The sequence below is a fragment of the Falco punctatus genome (genome assembly GCF_963210335.1).
Source record: "Falco punctatus genome assembly, chromosome: 9".
In the NCBI taxonomy this organism is placed as follows: Eukaryota; Metazoa; Chordata; class Aves; order Falconiformes; family Falconidae; genus Falco; species Falco punctatus.
The window spans coordinates 836,260-857,998 of record NC_137589.1 but is presented as its reverse complement, the minus strand read 5'-3'; the positions used below and the strand labels follow the sequence as shown (position 1 = coordinate 857,998).

At 45.6% G+C, this 21,739-nt stretch overlaps 1 protein-coding gene across 38 annotated transcripts in view; it reads left to right on the top strand.

The window, feature by feature from the left end:
* The window catches only part of JAKMIP3 (Janus kinase and microtubule interacting protein 3), a 96,355-nt gene extending 76,610 nt beyond the window's left edge, over nucleotides 1-19,745 (top strand). For 18 of the 38 annotated variants that reach the window (XM_080403393.1, XM_080403415.1, XM_080403416.1 and 15 more), the window contains 5 exons: nucleotides 1,128-1,331; nucleotides 1,681-1,746; nucleotides 2,700-2,741; nucleotides 3,495-4,756; nucleotides 10,030-10,100. In XM_080403393.1, the coding sequence (XP_080259519.1) occupies nucleotides 1,128-1,331; nucleotides 1,681-1,746; nucleotides 2,700-2,741; nucleotides 3,495-3,662 (480 nt within the window). In that variant the 3' untranslated portion in view covers nucleotides 3,663-4,756; nucleotides 10,030-10,100. Of the gene's footprint in view, nucleotides 1-1,127; nucleotides 1,332-1,680; nucleotides 1,747-2,668; nucleotides 2,742-3,494; nucleotides 7,223-10,029; nucleotides 10,101-19,457; nucleotides 19,569-19,629 lie in introns of those variants that run through there. The other 20 variants (XM_080403409.1, XM_080403410.1, XM_080403408.1 and 17 more) reach the window with 7 other exon arrangements.
* Nucleotides 19,746-21,739: the final 1,994 nt, after the last annotated feature.

Below are 21,739 nucleotides of genomic sequence, written 5' to 3'. Positions count from 1 at the left end.
CAGCAGCAGGCTCGGGTGGAAAAACCTGATGATTTTGAATTGAGCTGAATTATCACGACAGACATCCACGGTGTTTTCAAACAGCCTGCCTAGAGGTTCAAGCCGCACTTGTTTCAGCAGTCCTGTTCTCCTGACCTCACAGAGAGCTCTGCAAGGCTCACACTGCACTGTTGCACTGTTGCAATCATGTTCTGAGGCCACAGAGAGCTTTGCAAAGTGCCACCAGCTTTGGAGAAGGTGTGCAAAGGTGCCATCAATTGCTGCTTTGTCTCTTGCTCTGTATCAAACATGCTCAAAAGATTTCGGCTTGCTTTTGGCTTGCGTGAAAGAATAGCATTTGTCTTGGACTTTAAAACAGAAGACATTGTCTGGCAAGCTCAGCTGCCCTAGGAAGGTGCCAGCCCCGGGGAAACACTGCCAGTCCATTTCCTACACACTCCTATGTCTCAGTAAATCCGGAGGGTACATCCGTCTGTGTGCAAGAGACATTTCCTAATGCAGTAAAGCCTCTGCAGCCTGTGACTGCAGGAACAGAGCCCAGCTACCAAATAGATTTTTTTTTTTTTTTTGAGCAAAAAGCCTCTTGGAGCTGACAGCTCTGCCAGAGGAAGAGCTGGAAATGCCTTCATGGCAGGCATTTTAAGCTAGCTGGTACAAAATGCTGCAGGCACGTGAAGGGAGTCATTCCTTTCCTGCAGGAGTATGAACAGGTGCTGCCGTATCCTCTGCTGCTGCGAACTGAATAGCTGGGGAAGGTGAACTGAGAGACTGAACATTACACTTAAAAAATACCTGCAACTCAGAAAGTGATGGCCCTTCTTTGTGGCCCTCCTTTTTCTCCCCATCACCAGAAAGGAGAAGTTGGCACCCATATATCTTTGAGAGGCAGACAAGGCTGGCGCAGGAGCCATCCCAGCTCCAGTGCTGCTCAGAGCCCCACGGGATAAAAGCAGCCTGAAGTATTTACCCCCTGGACTGTTTTCTGCACTGTCCTGTGTGGGAGGCTCAGCACAAAAACCCTCTACCATTTGTGTTGCCTTACTGGGGTAGGATTTTCTGTTCCTCACAAAATCCTCATCTGACCAGAGACAAGGTCAAGCTGACAGCCTTATATTGTTTTTGATTAGCAAATTCTGGAACTAGAAGCCATGCTCTATGATGCCCTGCAGCAAGAAGCTGGAGCCAAAATTTCCGAACTTCTTTCAGAAGAGGAGAAAGAGAAACTGAAGAGTGCTGTAGAGCAATGGAAGCGGCAGGTGATGAGCGAGCTCCGGGAGAGAGACGCCCAAATCCTGCGAGAAAGGATGGAGCTCATTCAACACGCACAGCAGGTAGGTGCTGGTGCATGGGCACGGCGAGATTTGGGGTGGGATGATCCCTCAGATGGAAATGTAATGAACTTGTGAGCACCAGCCTTTCCTCATAGACCTGTACCAGAAATGGCTGGTCCTGTGACCAGAGTTTGATTTGCCTTCGATAATCCCTGCAAAGAGAGCATTTTGATTTTAATCAATTTGTCATGCATAGTGACGTTCCCAGAAGACTCATCTACAGCCTAACCCCCAATCTATTTTTTTAGAAGCACAACACATATGATTTATATCTCCAAAAATAATGCATCTTCTGGGTACATCTGTATTTGGTTGGTTAATAAATATTCTTTTATTTGAAATCTGACAGAGAATTAAAGAGCTAGAAGAAAGAATTGAAGGCCAAAAAAGACAAATAAAGGAGTTAGAGGAAAAGGTAAGGTAATGCAGATGAAACAGTTATTGAATGTGCACATGACCACATATCCATTTCACCTTGGCTGAGGAAACCATCTTGTAAAAGGTTTGTGTTTGTTAGCGCAGTGAGCTGGTGTGTAGCACTCCAGGAAACCACTTGGCATTTGCATTCGTCCCTCTGAGAAGGAAAGGCTGCCAGCTTGAACTGAGTCTTTCCTTCTGTTGTCCTCCAGAAAAGTCTGAAACACAGGACTCGGCAGGGTCGTGGGGGTCTGTCTGCCCTGGGGAGGCAGTGATGGAGGGCTGGGGCCAAGGCCTGCTCTGGGAAGGAGCCAGGGACCTCTTCTCGCTCCCTCCGTCCCCAGCATTGGCACGTGCGGCCCCTGGGCTGCCGTCCCCAGAAGGAATGAGGAGGCTCTCCTTCCTCTCCTTGCCTGCAGCCATCACTGTGACTAGGGTTAATGCCATCGACCTTCCTCCAGTCAAGCCATAACTGTTAAATTTCACCCTCAAATTACCCTCATCTGAAACCATCTATTTCTCATGAAATTGCCGTGGGAGAACTTGTTCACATACAACAGGGGCTGAACTGCACTTTCACCTGAAATTAAACCCAAACCTTAGCAGTGTTAGTTTTGGGGTTTTTTTTGAGGTATCAGAGGAATTCAGCTAATTATTTTTCTCCCCACTCCTTCTGAGCCCTGGGCTGTGACTGGGCTGGGCTCTGCATGGGCAGGAGGTGACTCTCATCAGTCTGAGGGACGCGGGGCGCTGGCTGTGCCGAGCTGAGCCCTCTGAGCTTACTTCACACTTTATATTTCTTTTCAACTGAGAGTTTTGTTGCGCTCTGTAACCACAGCATGTTTCTCAGCTAAACACACTGTAAACTCTTAATCTCTTTCTTCTCTTCCATTTTCTCCTCTCTTCCCTCCCCTTTTCAGTTTTTATTTTTGTTTTTATTTTTCTCTTTAGCTTTCATTCTTTGGTCATAGTCCTTCAGGCCACATGCAAAAGGTAAGCCCTCAGACCACCTCTGGTCTCCCCTTTTCTTGTAAAGCATCAGAGCCTTCCCCTTGCTGCTCAGGCTGCTTTGGCAGTATTGGGGGTGGTCTCCTGGGCGCCCAGATAACCCAAAAATACAAATCTCTGAAGCCTTGAAAAAAAAAGCAAAACCTAGGCACAGCAGGCTAAAAACTTGTCAAACAGAATTTCCTTCTTTGGAGGGAAGGACAAGGAAAGAGAAAAATGCAGCAGGCTTAAAAGCAAGAAACTTCTAGCAAACCAGGGTAAATGCCCAGTCTGTGCTTATTCCCCTGACCATATCAGGGTTGCTCCTGCTGATCCTTGCTGGAAATCCAGGGAAATCCACTGCCCTTTCCCCCCGCATGGCTGGGGTCTCCATGCTTACAGCTGGGCTGAACCTCCTGCATTAGCTTGCCCTGCCTTCAGACTAAGCAACCAGAATGGTTTGGGGGTAAACACGTCATTTCTAAATGTATATTTCACCAAGCATCACGCCAAACGGCCCTAGACGTTGCCTAAATCCCGCCTTCTCCCCCATCAATAGGAGGTGAATTCCCAATCCGTTTGTGCTTCCAGAGATGGCAGAAATTAACCACGCTGGTGTTGAGGGGAATATTCCCTACTAGTCATCAATGTCAATAGAATATAACACAAATCCTTTTTTAGCAGTTGTACAATACAAACAGATAATTATAAATATAACCCTTGCAGAAATTTCATGCCTGGTTTTAATTTTTTTTCTAGTTTCACTCTACTGAGGAAGCTACAATTGCTTCTACCGTTATTAACAGGAAGACAGCACTGATTACCAAGACAGAAAAAGAGACATTGCCATTTCAAAAAAACCCAAGTCTCTCTTGTATTTTGCTACTGGCGATGGAAGATGCAATCTTTCTGACCATTTCAGACTGAAGCAGAACTAGGGTACGTGGAAATTTCTGCACAGGTGACGTCTGCACCACTGAAATCTCTGACTGAGCATTTTGAAAGCTAGAACTAAGCTGACAAAGAAAAAAGCCAAAAACCCCCTCCCTCTCCTACAGCCACAGGCTCCTTCCCGGAGTACTGGCTCTGCTGCTTGAACTAACTTTCAGTGGAAGTCCTGGCTCTGCTGCTTGAAATAGCTCCCAGCTTTACGTCAGGAGCGGAATACTAATTCAGATAAACTGAATATATTTTGGTTCCCTGCTAAGCAGGCAGTAAATTGCTTCTCTGTAGAAGTGACAGTGTCCTGTTTTATATGTCACGCATTTATATTTGTTATTTATAGTTATTTAAAAATCTGTCTTGAAAGAAGATTTTAGAAAGAGTTCCAGAGGAGTAACTCATGAAAAGATAAATGTGAATGAAAATGGACGTGTTTTGTTCCAAAGTATTTCTTCATAACACAGGGTATGTCTGATGGTTTGTTGAATATCCCGCAAGCCCAGTTTTAGGGGAAAATGTGAAGCTATGTTCAGGAAATCAAGCTGTAATTTTGGGGGGAGTTTTCAGTAGACCGTGGCCTGCAGCATGATGAGAAAAATGGCACGATAATTTATAATTTGCTGTCCCTGAATGGTGACAAAAGGCTTAGTATTGTCCCAGCAAAAAGTTTGACCTGGAAAAGAGTGAATGTAAAACACATTATCCCTGATCCACATGCTCTGGGCTGGGGGAGCCGGCAAGAGGGAACAGAAGATTTTGTCCCCTTGGGGCAAGGGAGCACAAGTACTGCAGAGCCTGAGCCCAGGAGGCTGGTACAGGAGCCGGGAAGGAAAATGGACGCTCTAGAAAAACAGGTGAAGGATGGAAAATCCAGAAGAATTCCCTCAGTGCGATTCACTCTATGGGAGCTGCAGACAAGTGCACAAGCCTGGGGCTGTTGGGTAAGGCCAAGAACAAGCTCCCACCCACAGCTGTCCTGGAGTGCGGTGTAGCCAGGGTGCCCGAGGCGCAGGATGCGGTGGAGGAGCAGCCCACCCTTGGAGGCACCGGGCGGGAAGCGAAACCAGAGCTCCTGGCAGGTAAGATGGACTGACCAACAGAAACCCATTATACAGTTATATATACTACGTAACTTCCTCGACACAGCTGTTAGTCTCTCTTGCTCAGGTTAAAATGCTTCTGATGATAACACAGAAAAAATCTGGACGAAGTCTTTATGTAAACGCTATTTATCTCTGGTTTACTTCAGTAATTTAGATATCGAATTTCAGTATGATATAATCACAAATGCTAACTTTGTGGTTTTAGATCAGTGGTCACTTAACAAAAAATTACTAGGGAATTAATGAAATACGCTGTCAAATTTGTATGAAGAGCAAACAACCGCGATACTTTTAAAAAAATATATAATTTAAATGCAGTAGATGAAAATGCTTTTAATTTTGGATTGAAAAGCCAAATAGTATTCACAAAAGTATTTTAATTCACAATTCCACTTACTTTTTTTCTAATTTATGCTGGTGATGAGTTACTTGGTTGGTAAACTCCAAAGGATGGGGACAGTAGCAGCGGCCAGCCTAGCACCGCCTGAAGCTGCCTTTTTTTAAGAATGCTGAAGAATACAGGGATGTTAGACAGGGACCAGAACCCAGCTGGACAGTGGTGAGAGGTCACTTCTGCCGCAGCCTGGGGGAGTCTGTCATGCCCAGAAAGACCCATGCTCGCTTGACATAATTCTCTCCCAAAATGAGGGGAAATACTCACATCTTTCAAAAATAACAGCCTGTAATTCAGTCAGTCCTGTGGAAACGCTTGGGAATAAAGTAAGTCAGGAAACGGGCAAATTGGAGCACTATTATATAATACGGAGTCCATTTCTTTTTTTGATTTTGTTGGGGCTGTCCCAGTACTTTTTAACTTATATGTAACTTGTTATACCCCTTATGGCTAATGCCTCTCGCAGGACTTGTTTCTGCTTCAAAGGATTCAGAGGAGGAATTGGCTCTCTGTACTTCATCCTATCAGTTTTCCTTCCCCTGCCCCAAATGCTTTTTCTAAGCAGAACGTCTAGAGCACCTCTCGGATGTTACGGTGTTTGGCTGCAGGTTATTGATTTGCTGCTCCAGATAAGATTACTGCTTTTAAAAGCAATTGGACACAGGATGTTTAGGTAGAGAGGGATGCACACAGGAAGCCTTGGAAATTATGTGTCTGACGTGGTGCTCACCGAGGTAACCGTGCTCAGGGTTCGGTTGGGCGATGCATGCTCTTCCCCAGAACTGGCAGTTGTGCAGCTCAGTGCTCTAGTTTTCAGAGAGTGGCTCAAACCCTTTTTGTCTGTCAGTGTCACAGTGTCCCCAAGGGGCTGGCGTTTCCTGGGTGGTAAGATCAATGAGATCTATGCATTTAGTAACCCAAAAAAGAACTTTAATGCAGTCAAAAGGGAAATAAAAATGCTTTGGATTGTGATTAGGGCTTTCCGAAACGTCTGTTGAAACAACAACTTCTCAACAGGAAGTTAGATTTCAAGTAAATGTTAGGTTTCTCACTAAGAATGTGCTTTTAACAAGAAACATTGATCTCCATTAAGTGAAAAATGAGGAGATCCCATGGCCTTCCAGGCCACAGCACCACTGCCAGCTTCCTCCGGCACCCCAGCCTGTTCCTGAGCGGGTCAAATAGTGACCCAACAGGGAGCTTTGCCTCCAGCCAGAGCCCCGCATGCACCAGCTGGGTGGCTTTGAAGAGGTGGGTGGGAGAGCCCCAAGCCTGGGCTGCGGGGCACAGTGTGCAGCTCGGTGAGGCTGCATGCCATGGCTCACCAGCGTGGCTGCGCGTCATGGCTTGATGGCTGTGCACCACGGGAGGCATTTGGGAGCGCCAGCAGGAGGGTGACTGGCACTGGCTCTCAGCCTGTTCCACCTGGCTTCGTGGAAGCATTTCAAACACTTGATAAAGTAAAAATAACGTGCTCACGCATGGAGTTGGCAAACCTATAGAGTTTGAGTTTATATATCTTAATGTGTGCTTATTATTAGAGGCATTCAGGGTAACACCATCATTATACCCGTTAACATGCCTACAGGTCTGTGTTTCAGCAGGACTCAAGCGCAGAGGGAATCGCAGCATGGCACAATATCCCAGCTACCGCAGAGGGCTGATGCGGTGGGTGGGAGCTGGTGCGGAGCAGCCCCAGCCTTTCCCAGCAGGATGCTCGGTGCAGTCCAGCACCTGCTGGAACATGCTCTGGGGCAATGGGAGAGGAACGGAGAAGTGTTCAGCAAGAGACACAGGCTGCAAGCGACACAGGGTGCTGGGGCAGCGAGGGCAGGAGGCAACACTGGCACAGGAGGCCAGAGGCTCAGTAGGTGCCTTTGTCCAGCTTTTCTTAGTTTACAGCTGCTTAATTTCTCAGCATACCTGTAATAACATTTTGATTATTATTTTATTATAATTTTTATATAACTTTAATATTTTTTATTGTTTTTTTAAGAAAAACAGACTCTCTAGGTTTGACAACCCCATAAATAAAATTTAATAATTTTTTAAAATAATTTTAATAATATAATATATTATTTTAAAAGTTGTATAAATACATATGGACCTGCAGGCACACAGAAAGCTGCCGTTTCAAGTGTTTCATGAAAGTGTAATTTATGCCCTGCAGGATCAAGCGCTGCCGTCGGGCTGGAGCCCAGGGCAGCCGGAGCGGGGGTCGCCGCGCTGGGCGGGGAGGGGGTCCGGGGGCGCGGGGGCCGGGTGGGTCGGGCCGCGGGGAGGCGGAGCGGTAGGGTCCCCACTGGAGGGTGCTGCAGGCAAAGGGAAACTAAAGGGTCCGGCTGCTGGGCTGCAGCTAGATGAGATGATCTTTAAGGTCCTTCCCAGCCCCAACCCCTCTATGATTGTATGATTTTGTGGTTTTAAGCAGTGTTAGGAAGTTGTAGGCAGTTATCTTCGTTATTTTTTAGCGCGTGTTTGAGTTACACCAGAGATTGGAGACTCCCAGGGATAGCGCTTGTGTATTTCCAAGTAAGCTGTCAATTAAACTAAGAGAAATTTTTCCTGATTTATACAAGAGGCTTAAGCATCCAAAATTTTTTCCCCAATTATCTTAATTTAATTAAAACCCCAACATTTATTATAACTCTATTTGATATTTGCTTATTCAAAAGAAATAACATCTGAAACGTACTGAAGCCCAGGTTTGCGTAAGGAAAACCTGTCCTTGATGCAGAAGCTTGGACTTGAAACGCACAGACTTTAGGAATTCAGCGGCACGTGTCTAAGCATACATTCTGTCAAATCCTAAATGAATGTTGGGAATTACATCCCAGCATTAGACTCACATTTCATAGGTCTGGCCAAAAGGCCTTTGGGCTTCAGGTGCAAGCCCCGAATATCATCAGAGGGAAACCTGTCCCTCAGGTTGGAATTGTTCAGGACATGATGCTATTGGGTTTCAGAAGATAATTTTCCCTGTTCTCTGTTTTTTTCCTGTCTACCATCTTCCTGTCCTGCTCCCCTCACCCCCATGAGGTGTGCACACCCCTCTGACCCATGGCCCCATCCCACCCACTGCCCCAGGAGATGGCTACTGACCATACCATTCCCCCGATCTCTCGGGAGACGCCACCATGGTCCCAAAGGCCCCTGGGGCCACTGGTGCAGCGCTGGGGAGAGGGAACTGCAGCATGGGAAGTCATGGGGATGTGTCCTGCTTCCCCAACGCGGCAGGGAACCATGCCCCTGAAAGAGGGAATTTTGGTCCTTCCCTGTGCCTCCTGCAGTGCCTTTGCTTTGGGGGGACAGAGAGACAAACAGACCCAAAGCCCTGTTCACCCCGGGCCCTGCCTGGAACTTAAATAAACACGAAGGAAGAGCTTCAGCACAACACTGTTGCCCACAGCCAACTCTACCAAGCCCCAGGGTGTCACAGACTGCGTTTCTCCGTCGTCAGGGTGGGCAGCGCTTTGTAGCAGAAATTAGCAGGGGTTGTGCGGTGTGGGCCATAATCCCTCTGCTCTTGCTGGAAATAGCAGTTCTAGTAAGAAAAACTGTCCCAGACACAGAGCAGGCTGTTAGATAGTGGTTTCCAGTGTATCAATGCAATTATTCTCGTTATAGCTAAAAAATTTTACCAAATATTATATACTCTGTGTGTGTGTGTGCATGTGTGTACACATACGTAAAATGGAGAATTTGGAGACTGGTCCCTGAAGGAGTCCGTAAACGTGCACATCTGAGGAAAAGGAGTAGTTGCCCATCACTACCACACATCTTTTGTGACTAAATTCCTTCTGGTAAATACACACGAGGTATTAACTCATGTGATCCTGGACTGAAGACTGACACAGGTAAAATTAGAATGACCAAAACAGGTGCTGTGCTCACCCCTACAAAGAAATATTCCCTCCGTGAAGAAGGATCACATCTGGGTGGTGATCCAGTTTGATTCGTGACTGTAAAGGTTTCCTGTTGGTAATCGAAGATAGTACTATAATTACAATCTTAATTGCTTCAATCTTAATGAAAGCATTGAAAATATTAATATTAAAAGAGGTTTATTTACATTTTTTTCACCAATAGAAGGGTGGAGAGAAGACCTTTGTCTAAAAGAGGGTTACTGTGTTTGACTGGCGCCTGCGGAGCGGCATGTGCTCCAGGAGCGTGGGGAGGTGCCTCTCCCCCCAGAACGGTCAGTGGTGCTGACCATCACGGACAAGCAGCTCGGACAGTAACCCATCTATTTTCAGACCCTCCAGCCCTTGTGTTTCTTACATCAGCGCAAATTCTTTTTAGAAGTGGCCTTAACATTTTCAATTAAGAACATGCAATGTATTTCCTACTGTAGGCAGCAATTAGAAATACCAATTTCAAATGTTCAGAGCTTTATATTTTATTTTGCTGTGGATAGTATGTGTGAGTGTGCGATGTCGTAGGGCGGGTGGCACTTCCCCCAGGGAATGCCTGCCGAGCTCCCAGTGGGGACACTTCTTCTGCACCAGTGCTGGATCTGCCCATGGGAACCTGTTTGTTTGGTAGATAATTACCTTTCTTTCAATTACTTTGTATATTGATTCCACAATCAAGTTGTTCTTTTTTATTGGTGTGTTTTAGTTGTCAGAAGAGGTTGGGGTTTTTTTTAAGATCAGCAGAAACGATCCATGGGGGAGATGATGAGTTACTGGAGCTTGAATTTCCCTGCAATGTTTCATCAGCTGCCTTCTGTGTGTATATATATATATTCTTGCATTTTGAAAGGGGCTGTAAATGGCTTTCTTCACAGGGGTACAGAGATAAGGCTAATGAGCTACATTATTAGAATACTAATTGGCACATCTTTGCTGTGCAGGGTAACCCAAAACATTTTGTTTAAAGTGAACTGCATGGGGGAAATTCAAGCCATCAGGAAGATCCAATTGAGCAAACAGCATTCCTGGGAAGTTACAGAGGAAATTACTCAAAGCCTGCTCGTTTTTACTACACTATAAATTTTGTGAAACTTTCTTGATTTCATTAAAGAGTAGAATTTGGCTCAGTAATAATAAGGGGATTTCTGGCAGATGAATAATTGTCTATTGATATAAAAGCATAGGTCGTCTCGTTGCACAGTATTTCTGCTTTAACATTTCAGGGGTTGTTACAAACTGAAGTGCATAGGAATGACAATGTCAGTCTGAATTTACAGATGAGATGAGGTGAGATGGAGGTCCTCAGGCAGGAATAACAGCAGCGCTGGTGCTTAAGGACAGTCTCAGCGCAGCGCAGGTCTGAGGCACGTCTGGGAAAGCTCTTTCATCATGGAGAGGTCTCAGTTCATGAAGAGGCTGCTATTTACTTTTTTACTAGTAGGAATAGAAAATCGGAGTAGGAAAACAATTTGAAGGAGACCTGCTGAGATTTCCCTTCTAAGCAGACCATCTGTTTTATTATGGCAGTAAGTTTCCATTGTGCTTCCCGGACAGGTTAGTACCTGGGATAATTCTTTATCCTCTCTACAATCAAGAAGCCCAGGTTCCTGTTTTGTTGTAGGGGTATCTGACACACAGCATAATTCATACAGGTGTCAAAGAGCTTTCTCAGAGTGTAAACATCCTGTAGATTTGTGCACAGCAGCCGCAGCAATTCTGTGTCCTGCCGGCTTCGCCCTCAGGAGCTCCCACCCCACGTCTGTCTCAAAGAAAACTGCAGGCATGCTCCCAGCAGAGCCCAGAGTTTGGAGGAAATCCCCACCGAGACCCTTCTGTGTAAACCGACCATTTCCAGGCATGCCTCACAGCCCAGACACGTGCCACAGTGACCGGTTGTTTCACGTTTGTATCTTACCAGCAATGCAGGGTTTTTCTTCGGTAAAAACAGCAAATCAGTAATTATAATCAAAATACATATTCAGCACAACTCGGTGCAGAACTGTAAAAGTCTGGTCCACAAAGCTGTTTTTAAAGATCATCATTCGTTAGTCATTAATATTCCAAAGTACTCCCAGGCATAGCAGGTTCAGTTGTCATTAAGTCTGAAGTGTTCTTCCCCTTAATTTTATTCTTGCTGAGTTCTTGTAAATAATAAGGACACATGTTTTCGTAATGTACCAAACTCAGTATTAGCCTGAAGAATTAATTAGCTGCAAAATCTATTATAAAGCAAACTTTTTTTAAAAAAAATGCAGTATATTTGTAAATTAATATGTTTGTGTACACAAGACCTACATATATATACAAATACGTTTTTATACACATAGCATTAATTTACAAGGCTTGCAGCAGTCAAAACCTTTGGAGAAGTTGTTATACTAATATGTAATAGCAAAGGAAGAAAAAGAATGTTTTTGAGCATACTCTAGCATCAATTATCAGAAACCTTTCCTTGGTCCCTGTCAGGGACCTCAGCCTTCTCATAGAGAGCCAAGATGCACAACAAACCACTTAAAGCTAGATCAGACTTAATTTTTTATGACTAGTTCACAATGCTGAGGTACAACTTTTTGTAAATTCATGCTCTTTATTCGTAAGATTTCAGGTAACAAGCCTGAAAAAGTGGTACAATTGTTCAATACTATTGTATGTATCATCATAGACTCGATGATCCTTATGGGTTCCTTCCAAGTGAAAATATTCTGTGATTCTGTGATATCATGGATGTTATGTATCCTTTCCAATGCTATTTTAATATGCATGTATAGAAGCATAAAAATCTATTGTGAAGATTTTGTTTTGAGATGTATTGGGAAGAGTCACAATTCTGAAGATTTATGGTTAGATAAGGTGAGAATAATGAATATTTGATTTATTCAGCATTACTAGCTACTAGGATGTTGTGTCATCAAGTCTTAAATTTCTGTTTTTCTGGTTTGAATCTGGTGTCATAAGGACACCGAAACACAATGTGCCTGCCTGCCCAGCCCCAAACCAAGTAATTGTGTCAAATTCCCATTAAGTTACTAATTCCTACAGATGGTAAGAGAAGAGGCAAGTGGCTGGGAGAGACAGAGGTTCGGCTGTGCTGGGCAGGTGGCAGCGGGAGGTCAGCAATATGAACAGTCACAAAAGAACACACACAGAAAAGCGTAATGGACAACCTGCCTTCGTTAATCGAGCTGCAGGTCCTGGTGTGCTCTTCTGGAGACACCGTCCGAATGTAATACAAGTGTAAGACAGATTTTGTAGGTCAGACTGACTCCTGGGTGGAAAACCTTGCAGTGGCTAATTCCACTGCATGCGGATTTGGGGTTCTCGGGGTGCTGACCTGACGGTGGATCAGGCATGGGATAGCTTCAGACTGGCCGTGCTGGAGAGCTTAATGTAGGGGTGGCTGCATGTACGTGGGATGGCGCTCTGTATCCTCCTGCTGTTTGTAGGGTTTCGGTGTTCCTGTGCACCACTAAAATCAAACAGAATTTTTCTGCTGAATCCAGGGGAGCAGGATGTCTCCTTGCATCTCTCATCTGCTCCACAGTGGCACAAGTGTGAGGGCGCCCTTCACATGCACGTTGTGTCCAGCTTGCAAGGCCAGCCCTAATCCCCGCAGAGTACCTACGAGCATGCCTCCAGTCCTGCGCATCCCAAGCCCACTGCATCTGCTGCATGCGTGCAGGTGGTCTTCAGCACATGTATGCAGTGGGGCTGATACACACCAATGACTTCTAGGTCATTGGAAATCCCAGATAAACCTCCCCCAGGAAAGGAGTAGGCATCCAAGGAACTAACAGCTTAACGGCCTTATGCAGATCTGTAGAGGCGGATGTAGGAAATTTTGTTCCGTCAATGGCTTTTTCTAAAGACACATTTCCACAATGGCCAGTTTCCTTCATGTTATAAACAAGAACACACTCTAGGGATACAATAAATTGATGAAATGAGTGTCAGAACGGCTGTCAAGGAAATACCAGCATGTGTTAGCAATGCTGTGATGATCTTGAAGGTAAGGGGACTGTAAAATACTCACACATCATCAAATCAAATCAACCTTTCCAGCCTATTCTAATTGTATCAAGAGAGTGACTGTAGAATCCTAAAGGCTGTAAATTTATAATTTAACAGATTTCTAAGAGTGTTAATTGTAGCTATGTTTCCTAAAAAATGCCTTGAAAAGGTCATCTAGGAAAGGGACCGATGGATGTTTCAGTACGATTTAGCAGCTGCCTTCAACCCGGAGGACCTACGAGTTCCTCATCAGGGCTGAGATCGGGTCTGACGTCTTGCCCTGAACTCTCACCCTTGGGCTGCCTTTCCCTCAGGAGCAGCCCGAGTTACAGTCAGGGTGTCAGCCTGCATTTTCTGCATTAGCACCGCATTTACAGCTTGACTGGGTCCCCCACTGCTTTGAAGCCCTTCCTTTTTAAATGTCACGTATTAATGCTGCTGATGATCTCTTATCTGTAACCTGGTGATCTGCAGCAAGAAATAAATGTTTGTGAGTAACCAGGTTCTTGACAGATTGTAATGTTTTATTACCTTTCTGTCTTTCAGAGCTGTTTCAATTACTTGTTTCCATTGCCCTTCAGAGCTGAGGTGGTATAGAACAGGTGAACCAGGATGGGTTTATGCCCTACTGTGTTGTGTAATAATGATTTTCAAACACTACAGAAGACTTGGCCATGAATTTAGCAGTGGGGCATGTTTTTCTAACACAGCAGAAGGGACCACTGCCATACCTGCTTATGCAGGGGTCCGGATGGGGATGGATGCTTGAACTGAGCCCCAGGCCTGGGCTGTGCCCTGCCCCAGCTGCCGTGGTTGGTGCACTTAACTCTGCCATTGCCTATTTCTCCCATCAAAAGGCTCCATTTTTTGCAGATTAATTTTGAAAGTACAAAAAATCCCTTACTATTTGCCTGGGCTGAGTAGAGCTGAATGGCTTCATTGTCTGCAGTTGTCACAGGAGTCCCCCAAATCTTAAATTCCCAATCCCCAGCGTCCTGTGGAGACACTCCCAGCTAAGGGCTTTATTTCCTCATGGGCGCCTTCAGCCCTTCCGCGGCACAGGTAGATGCATGTGCCACATAAGGGATTCCAGCCATAAACTTACTGCTTATACATTACAAATAGAGGTTTCTGTAAGGGTTAAGTGCTAACAAGGTTTTTAAAATCCACATTATTGCAAATATAGAAGACAATTATTTTAAATTATTTTCTTTAGTTGGTAAAAATATTGATGCTGTTTATGTTTTCTGGGTATGTAACAAATAGCAATATAATTCAGTATTTTATATATAACACAACATGCAAATACATTTTATAGGTACTGTACCATATTTTCTGATACCATAATGACTGTCTTCTAATAGATCTGTCTTTTTAAAAAGCATTCTAGCATCACTTATCGATTACATGCAAAGTATATGTAAGTGTATTATAAATTCACTCATACGCACGATTTACCCTCAATAGTTAGGGGGTGATACCAGCAATTAAGGTAAACCAGGTTTCTAAAGGGCAAAACAAATAGGGTTTGGTGCAGAATCAGCTGTTGTTCTAAAGCCACCTGCTCTGGTGGGAGCGTGAGAGCCCAGACCATGCTGTCACATGCTGCTTTTTGGAAGGTACAGGAGTCTGTCCTGGTTTCGGCTAGGATAGAGTTAATTTTTTTCTTAGGATATCATCAACTAGAGATGTCATCAGATAGTTTTAATTATAAATCTTCTTCTCGTTCTCTGTTACACACTGCTGCAAAGGTAAAGAAAATGCTGGACTTCTTCTGTATGCATAAGTAGATGTGTGTGTGTGTGTAAAATTAGTAGTATCTAGTTTATTTCCAAAAGATGTTATCACTAATAAATAGTTTGTAATGGAAGGAAACAGCTTTTTAAAACCATGCTATTAAGCATCAAAGGATCAGCGCTATTTTGTCCCGTAGCAGAGGTACTTTATAGCGTACCTGTGCCAGGTTTCCCCCTGTCTCCATTAAGGCCATTCTGCGCTTCCACCTCCCGCGATGCTGATGCCAGAAACCCAGCTTTGCCCAACACGTCGGTCCCTTTACAGTATAAAACTGTGAAGAAAAGTGTACAGAAACTCTTAAAAATCCAATGTGCTGGCTGTTACCCTGGTTGGCCAGGTTCCCAGCAGAGCGGTGATGGGAGGGGAAGGCTCCGCGCTCCCACCTAGGCCCGGGCTCGGCGGGCAGCTCGTGTTGGAGAGGCAGCGCCTGAAACCCCTGGCCCACCCCAGCCCTGCGCCCGCTCCCTGCTGAAAAGCCTCAGGGGCCCTGGGGCCCCAGGAGCAGTATTTCAGATCCCAGGCCTATAAATATTTATGAAGTGCTTTCATGCTCATGAATAGTTCTTCTGCATAGCGTATGTTCACAAGATTTATCAACATAAATGGATAATGTTGAGTAATTTTCCTTCAGTTGGTATATTTTACTATTTTAGAGGGGGCGGGGTAAAAGCCTAGAAGTTTCCAAATCAGTACAGTCAGGAACAAAATACACCATAGGTACAGTCACTGGGATGCCTTGTAAAAAAAGTGCTGTTAATTCTTAAATGCCAAAATCAAAGTAAACATTCAGAATTTAGTAACAAATTAAGCAGACAGTAAATGACTGCTGATTACTGAGATTCTTGGAGCTAGTAACTGATACTCGCTCCTCAAAAGCCATTTGAAAGTGGCTGTAAGTGCAGCCAGCCCTACTGCCTGGTGTGCACGGCTGGGCTGGCAGCTGGCCGGGGGGCAAAGGGCCTGGGCAGGGACAGGACGGGGGGAGCAGGGGCTCCGGGGGCCCAGCAGGTTAGGATCAGGCTCGCTTGGGCTCTGCAGGAGTCAGGCAGCATCAGATCAAGCTTTGACATAAAGGGAGAATGTGGAAGCTGTGAGTGCTGGTTACTCACAGGAGCTGCTGCGCTCATGGGTGGACAGTGTGGGCAAACGGTACAATGGAGTTTGTATTTCTTCCTGTAGAGGCCTCTGAATTTTTGAAGACTTTTCATTCGGTAGAGAATTAACGTAGTGAAATTGCACAAGTGGTCTTTGGCTGCTCATCTGGCTCACACAGTCAGGTATTAGCAAAAAAAGATGTCTTAAAAAATAAGGCTCACTCCTTTCCAAGTTGTAGTTGCAGCTGTAATTTGTGTAAGTATTGAAAGATCCATAAGTATTATTAGCCTGATCTTTAGCTACTGCAAATCACCGTAACTTAATTGCAACTAGCAGACACTTCCCTCTTTCTCACCAGAAAAAGAAGAAAAAAAAGGAAAAGAAAAAAGAGAGGTCCTCCCTTCTTCTTCACCAGGGACCTGCCCCATCCTCTTCCCTGACACAAAAAGTTACCTTTCTGTGGAACCTGTTTGAACTAAATGGCCACTTTTTTTCCCCTCGTATATGAAATGGTTAAATAAACCCTTCTATATTTCATTCTGCTCATGATTTCTCATTTTCCTGTTTTCTATGACCTCCTCCCCCCCCCCCCCATGCAGTAAATGGCAATGGGTTATCTGCATTTATAAGAAGAGGGGTTGAATGTGCCATAAATTCACGCATGTGGATCCAAGTGGGTGAGGAAGGGGGAAATAAAGAGGAAGCCAAGCCTAGCCCATTTTTCTTAACACAGAAATGAAATTGCACCTTTTCATTCTCAGCATGGATGATAAGTGAGAAGACAGGAGAGAATTTGCATTTGCACATACAAGTGACAAAGCTCGTGGTTTCCCGGGTGAGGAGGGGATCCGGCCCACAGATCCCTCCAGCATCCTTTGCCCTCCCCACAGTGCCCAGGGTGCCCAAAGGACCAGCAGTGCTGGGGCAAGCACCAGGATGAGCCCAGGCTCACAAAAGGCATTCAGCAGAGAGGTGCTGGGGACTGAAGCCACCATCTCGCATTCACCCTTCTAATTCCTGGCAATTCAGCCTGAAGCAGGACACCTCCCAGCTGGACAGGACTATTTCAGTCCCCAAATTCGCTGTGTCTGCAGCCTTTACAGCAAGAAAGCCACCAAGGTGACCAGCCAGGATAGTGGGCATGCTGTGAAGCACACCTCCTGGTGACATTCACTGTACGTTGTTAGGGTGCTTAAGCAAATATTACACATTTTCAGCTAATCTAAAACTTGCAGCCGTGTTTCAACTGATTATTAACTCTGCTTAATGTATGGAGAGTGATATGTTGCAAAGTATTAACTTAGCAAATTCAATTGCTGCCTTTGTGTTTTAGTTGCCTTTTTGTTATTCCCAGAACATTTCTTATATTTCCCCCAGCAATCGTGAGAGATGCATGTCCCAGGCTAACGCTGCATGTCTCCCTCAGCCGTATGGTCGCTCATGCTGCTAATGCGCGGGTCAGCGTTGGCCGCGAGGGCAGATGGCCCATCTGCTGAGCATCACTGGCAACGGTCTCATCCGTAACCAGCAGCCTCCTCGCTTCCTACCAGGGGCATGTGACAGGCAAGAGCATGTGAAATAGGATTTACAGCTCAGGGTGGTGTGTTTTAAGCAAACTCCCAGCAAATCCCCTTAGCACTATAAACTTAAATATCTCCTTGCATTGCAGCCTTGGAAAGAGGCTGTGCGTAATAGTAACAGGCAAATGAAGACAATCATTCCTCCTCCACATGAGCTTTTATCCATAATCTTTGATGAATTGCATTTCTGGATTGCTCTGTGTCAGTGAAGCTGCAGTTTTTCACAAGCAGTGAACGCTCAGGTGCACAAATATTACAGCTCCATCCATTACCATTTTCTAAATGCTTCATTTGTCCCATTCTTACAGCTTTCTGGGGGAAAAAAACCAAAACAGAAACACAAACCCACAAAAAACCCTCTTTGGCAGAAGACTGCATGGTGAGACAATTTTAACTGTGTCCCTTTTAAAATAAGCAAACGTCAGTCCTCCAGACAGCATTTAAGTGACATTTGAAATGGCAGTGGACGTGATCCCCAGCGAGTGCATAGCACCACCGTTTGCCTTCACGGAAACTCATTGTGACTTCCCAGCCCTGCCCCGGCGCTGCCTACCTGGCTGCTGCTTGAAGTGACATACACGTAAAACGAAGTGGCGTCTTTAAAATTCGGTGTCACTTACTCTTGATTTCTCTGAGTTCCATGGCTTTTTAGGAATCGCTTATTCAAATTCTTGAGGTTTCATCTCCCACTCGAGACAGTGTAGCCCCTGTCTCGAGGCCGCTGGGGCGCACAGTGCAGGGGGGCTGTGCTGGGGAGGGGGCTTCAGTGCACCTACTGCTGAGCTTTGGGGGGAGAAGGGACAGGGGACGGGGGTGCCTCTTCCTCTAGGCATTGGCTGAACTATTCTGCTTTCCATGCATTTGCCCCAGAAACTCCCGCTGGCCATGTCCGCGTGTGAAACAGAAAGCAATGAGGAACGTTCTCAAAAGTGATGAGGAATGTCTGAGGATGGAGCGCACGGAGGGGCAGAGCTGCGCAGGCAGCCGCCCGTCCCACCTTAGGGCACAATGGCCTCTTGTGCCATCTCTCCTCACTTGGGGAGGTCGAATTTAGCTCCGCGGGTTATTAATGTCATGTCCTCTCCATGACACAGCTCCTTCTTCTGTCCATTATACCGACGTACTACTATCAGTAGGAACCAACTGTTGCTGAAGTAGCTTACACTGCTGTGGTATCTCTCTGATGTCATCTGCTGCTGTCCTGGCGCCCTGCAAAGATGTGTACCCATACAGGATGGCCACTGAGTCCCGGGTCTGGAAAGCAGGGGAGGGGGGTGCCGGGGGGGTGGGGGTGGCGGGGATTCGTTTCTGCTTGGAGGGCATGTCCTGCCCCCGGCTTAGGCAGCCTTCACCAGCTCTTTCCCAGCACTCTGTCAGCTCAGAAAATCAGCTAGACTTGTCTTAAGCCTTTCTTTCCTTTGATTTCTGATAGGAGAATAATCTGTACCACTCCTTGTAAATGATAATTATCAAACAAATCATCTCATTGCTCTGATTGCTATTTACTGACTTTAATGCAGAAGTGGCAGTGTCTCAGCACGCTGCCGGTCACTGCTCACACTCTTGCTCTTTTTCAGCATCCCGATCCACAGCACTTCACACGTCCCGGGAATTCACTTGCTCCCACAGGACGCTCCAAAGAGGAGGGATGTGGATGCAGGGGGAGGTGATGTTCAGGAAAGACAACCTCAGAATCTGTGTGAAGCTAGACAGGGCAAACTTTAAATTCATCATTCATCATCATCATCATCATCATCATGTTCTGAGTGTTACCTGAAAACTACTAGGGGAGTATTGCTTAAGAAAAATGAGTAACACAATCTGTGATACAGCCTATAGAAAACAGTATGTTTAACATTTAATAAATTATCTTTTTTTTTTTTCCTGAGAAAAACCAGCAATTGGATAAGCCTGCTCCAACTGCAAACTTCACTGAGAGCTACTTAACCCAATGTAGCAAAGCCCATGAAATGGAAATGTTGCAGTGCTTGAGACTAAAAATCGTGTGTTGGAGAGAGAAGCCCAGTTGTGATTGATCCTTATATTTATTTTATTCTGTAGGTACCTGCACCGCTTCCAAAACTTGTGTTGAGTTTATAAAGCTATGAAGAAAATCCCTTGATACCGAAATTCTAGAAACTCTCCTGATACTTGTACATCAATCACCTGTTTTAAACCAGACAGTGTAAACAGCAAAGGGAGCTAAACTACAAAAATGTAAGAAAATGAATTGTTCAGAAAAGTGTTATATTTGTACGGAAGTAATATGACATTTTAAGTCAAAGGTTGTGGATTTTGATGTCAGTGTATATTATAAAAGCAATTTAACAAATTCCAGTTCTACCAGATACAAATACCAGTGCTGTGGTTACATTGATAAGCCCCATTCTTACTTCTGCATTTCATGCTTCAAACATGTGTCCACTCTGAGTTCTCCTTAATGTCTTAGAATGTTTTTTGTACTTGGAAGAGCTGCAAGCAGTGGTTGAGGTACCTGCCCGTAGCCCAAGGCACTGCGGAGCTCCGCAGGGAGGTGACGTGCCGGCCCCTCGCAGGGCACCTTCCCTGGCAGGCGGGGGGGTGCAGCGCTGCTGCCCAGGGTTGCGGGGGCACGGCAGCTGCTCAGGGTGTGCTGCCGGGGCTGGCAACGGGGGCAGCCCATGCGTTGGGCAGTGGCCTGGCTCCATTTCATCGCTGCTTACTCAGGCTGTGCTTTTGCATGTCATGCACATGTGTCTAGAATTTCAGGTCCATTTTCCCATTACTTAGACTTTCTTCATCATGCTTTTTTTTTATTTTAATTAAAAAGCCAACTGTACAGGACAGGTATATGTGTAAATAAAAGATTATGCTTATATATATGTTAATATTTATATGTAAAAAGATATGTACATAGGAAAGAAAAAAATGGTTCAAAGAATGTTTTCAAAACTGTTCCTTTCTTATAAATGCAGACAGGAAATTTACATAGATGTGTTCCTTAATTTTAGCATAAGGGTTTTCGCTCAATTTTCAGTCACTTTGCATTTGATCCCACTGGGGTTTTGTACGATGACTTTGTGCAGTGAGTCCTTGACCGTGGCATGGAGCCACTCCTGAGACGCGCCACCCTCTCCATCCCTGAGATGAGCTCTGTCAGAGATCTCGTTTGCTGTCGTCTCGCCTACGGGTCTTGCGCATCTTTTAAAAACATGGTCTCAGAGCCACAGGACCATGGCAGGGGGGTGCATTACCCTAATCCAGGGCTTTTTCCTGCAGACCCTCAGTCTTGGTGCAGAACAGCAGCGGAAAGGTGGAGTTTGCAGTCCGGGGAGGGATCCTCAGCTGTTCTCTGGCTGGTGAGCAGGCTTCTGAGGCAAGCGGCCGCAAGGCAGGGGCTGCCAACCGCTCCAGTTTCTCATCCATAAGCACCTTTTATAAATCCCCCAGATGTCCTTCAAATAACAGCAAGAGAAGAGGGCCAGACAAACTGAGCATCTCACCAGGTGCATCGCTGATGTACACGTTAGCTGCGGCAGGCAGTCTCTGCAGGAGCACCGGAGCGGCTCGCACGCTGCCTGCCTGGGTGCCCAGGCCTGGCACGGGCCGGCTGCCGCCTGTGCCAAGGCGCATCTAATCCGAAATCCATCGGAACCGCAGCTTGCGCGGTCACCAGCCCCACGTGGGGCGTCACAGGCCCATGCTCCTTGTCACGCTGGCGGAGGACTGTGGCTGACCTGTGAAGTACTCTGCTCTAGTAGTATCCGTAGCCTTCGGTGTATCCTTGAGTGCCTTATGCGGCTTGCGAACAAAACGCTGGACTGTGAAGTGTTAAACATGCCCAACAGTTCCTGGGGGGGCCGGTGCCAGCTCCCTTTGCGTCCCCGATGCCACCGCCACCACCTCGCGATGGGCAACGTGCATTAGCACGGGAACGAATTTAGTTTAGACTCAGGAAATCATATTGTGAATATGTGTATGAAACCCTGTACTTACATATTGTACATTTTATACAAAGGAACTACTGTAAACTTATGCAAAATGAGAACCAGAGAAAATGTTTGGGGGTTTGGTTATTTTTCCCCCATGGCCAGTGTGCCGTGACCCATGTTCTCTAATACAATCCCAGCCACCACATCCTAAAAACATCATGTTTGGTTCAGTGCTGAAACAGTAATTGACAGGCCTAAAA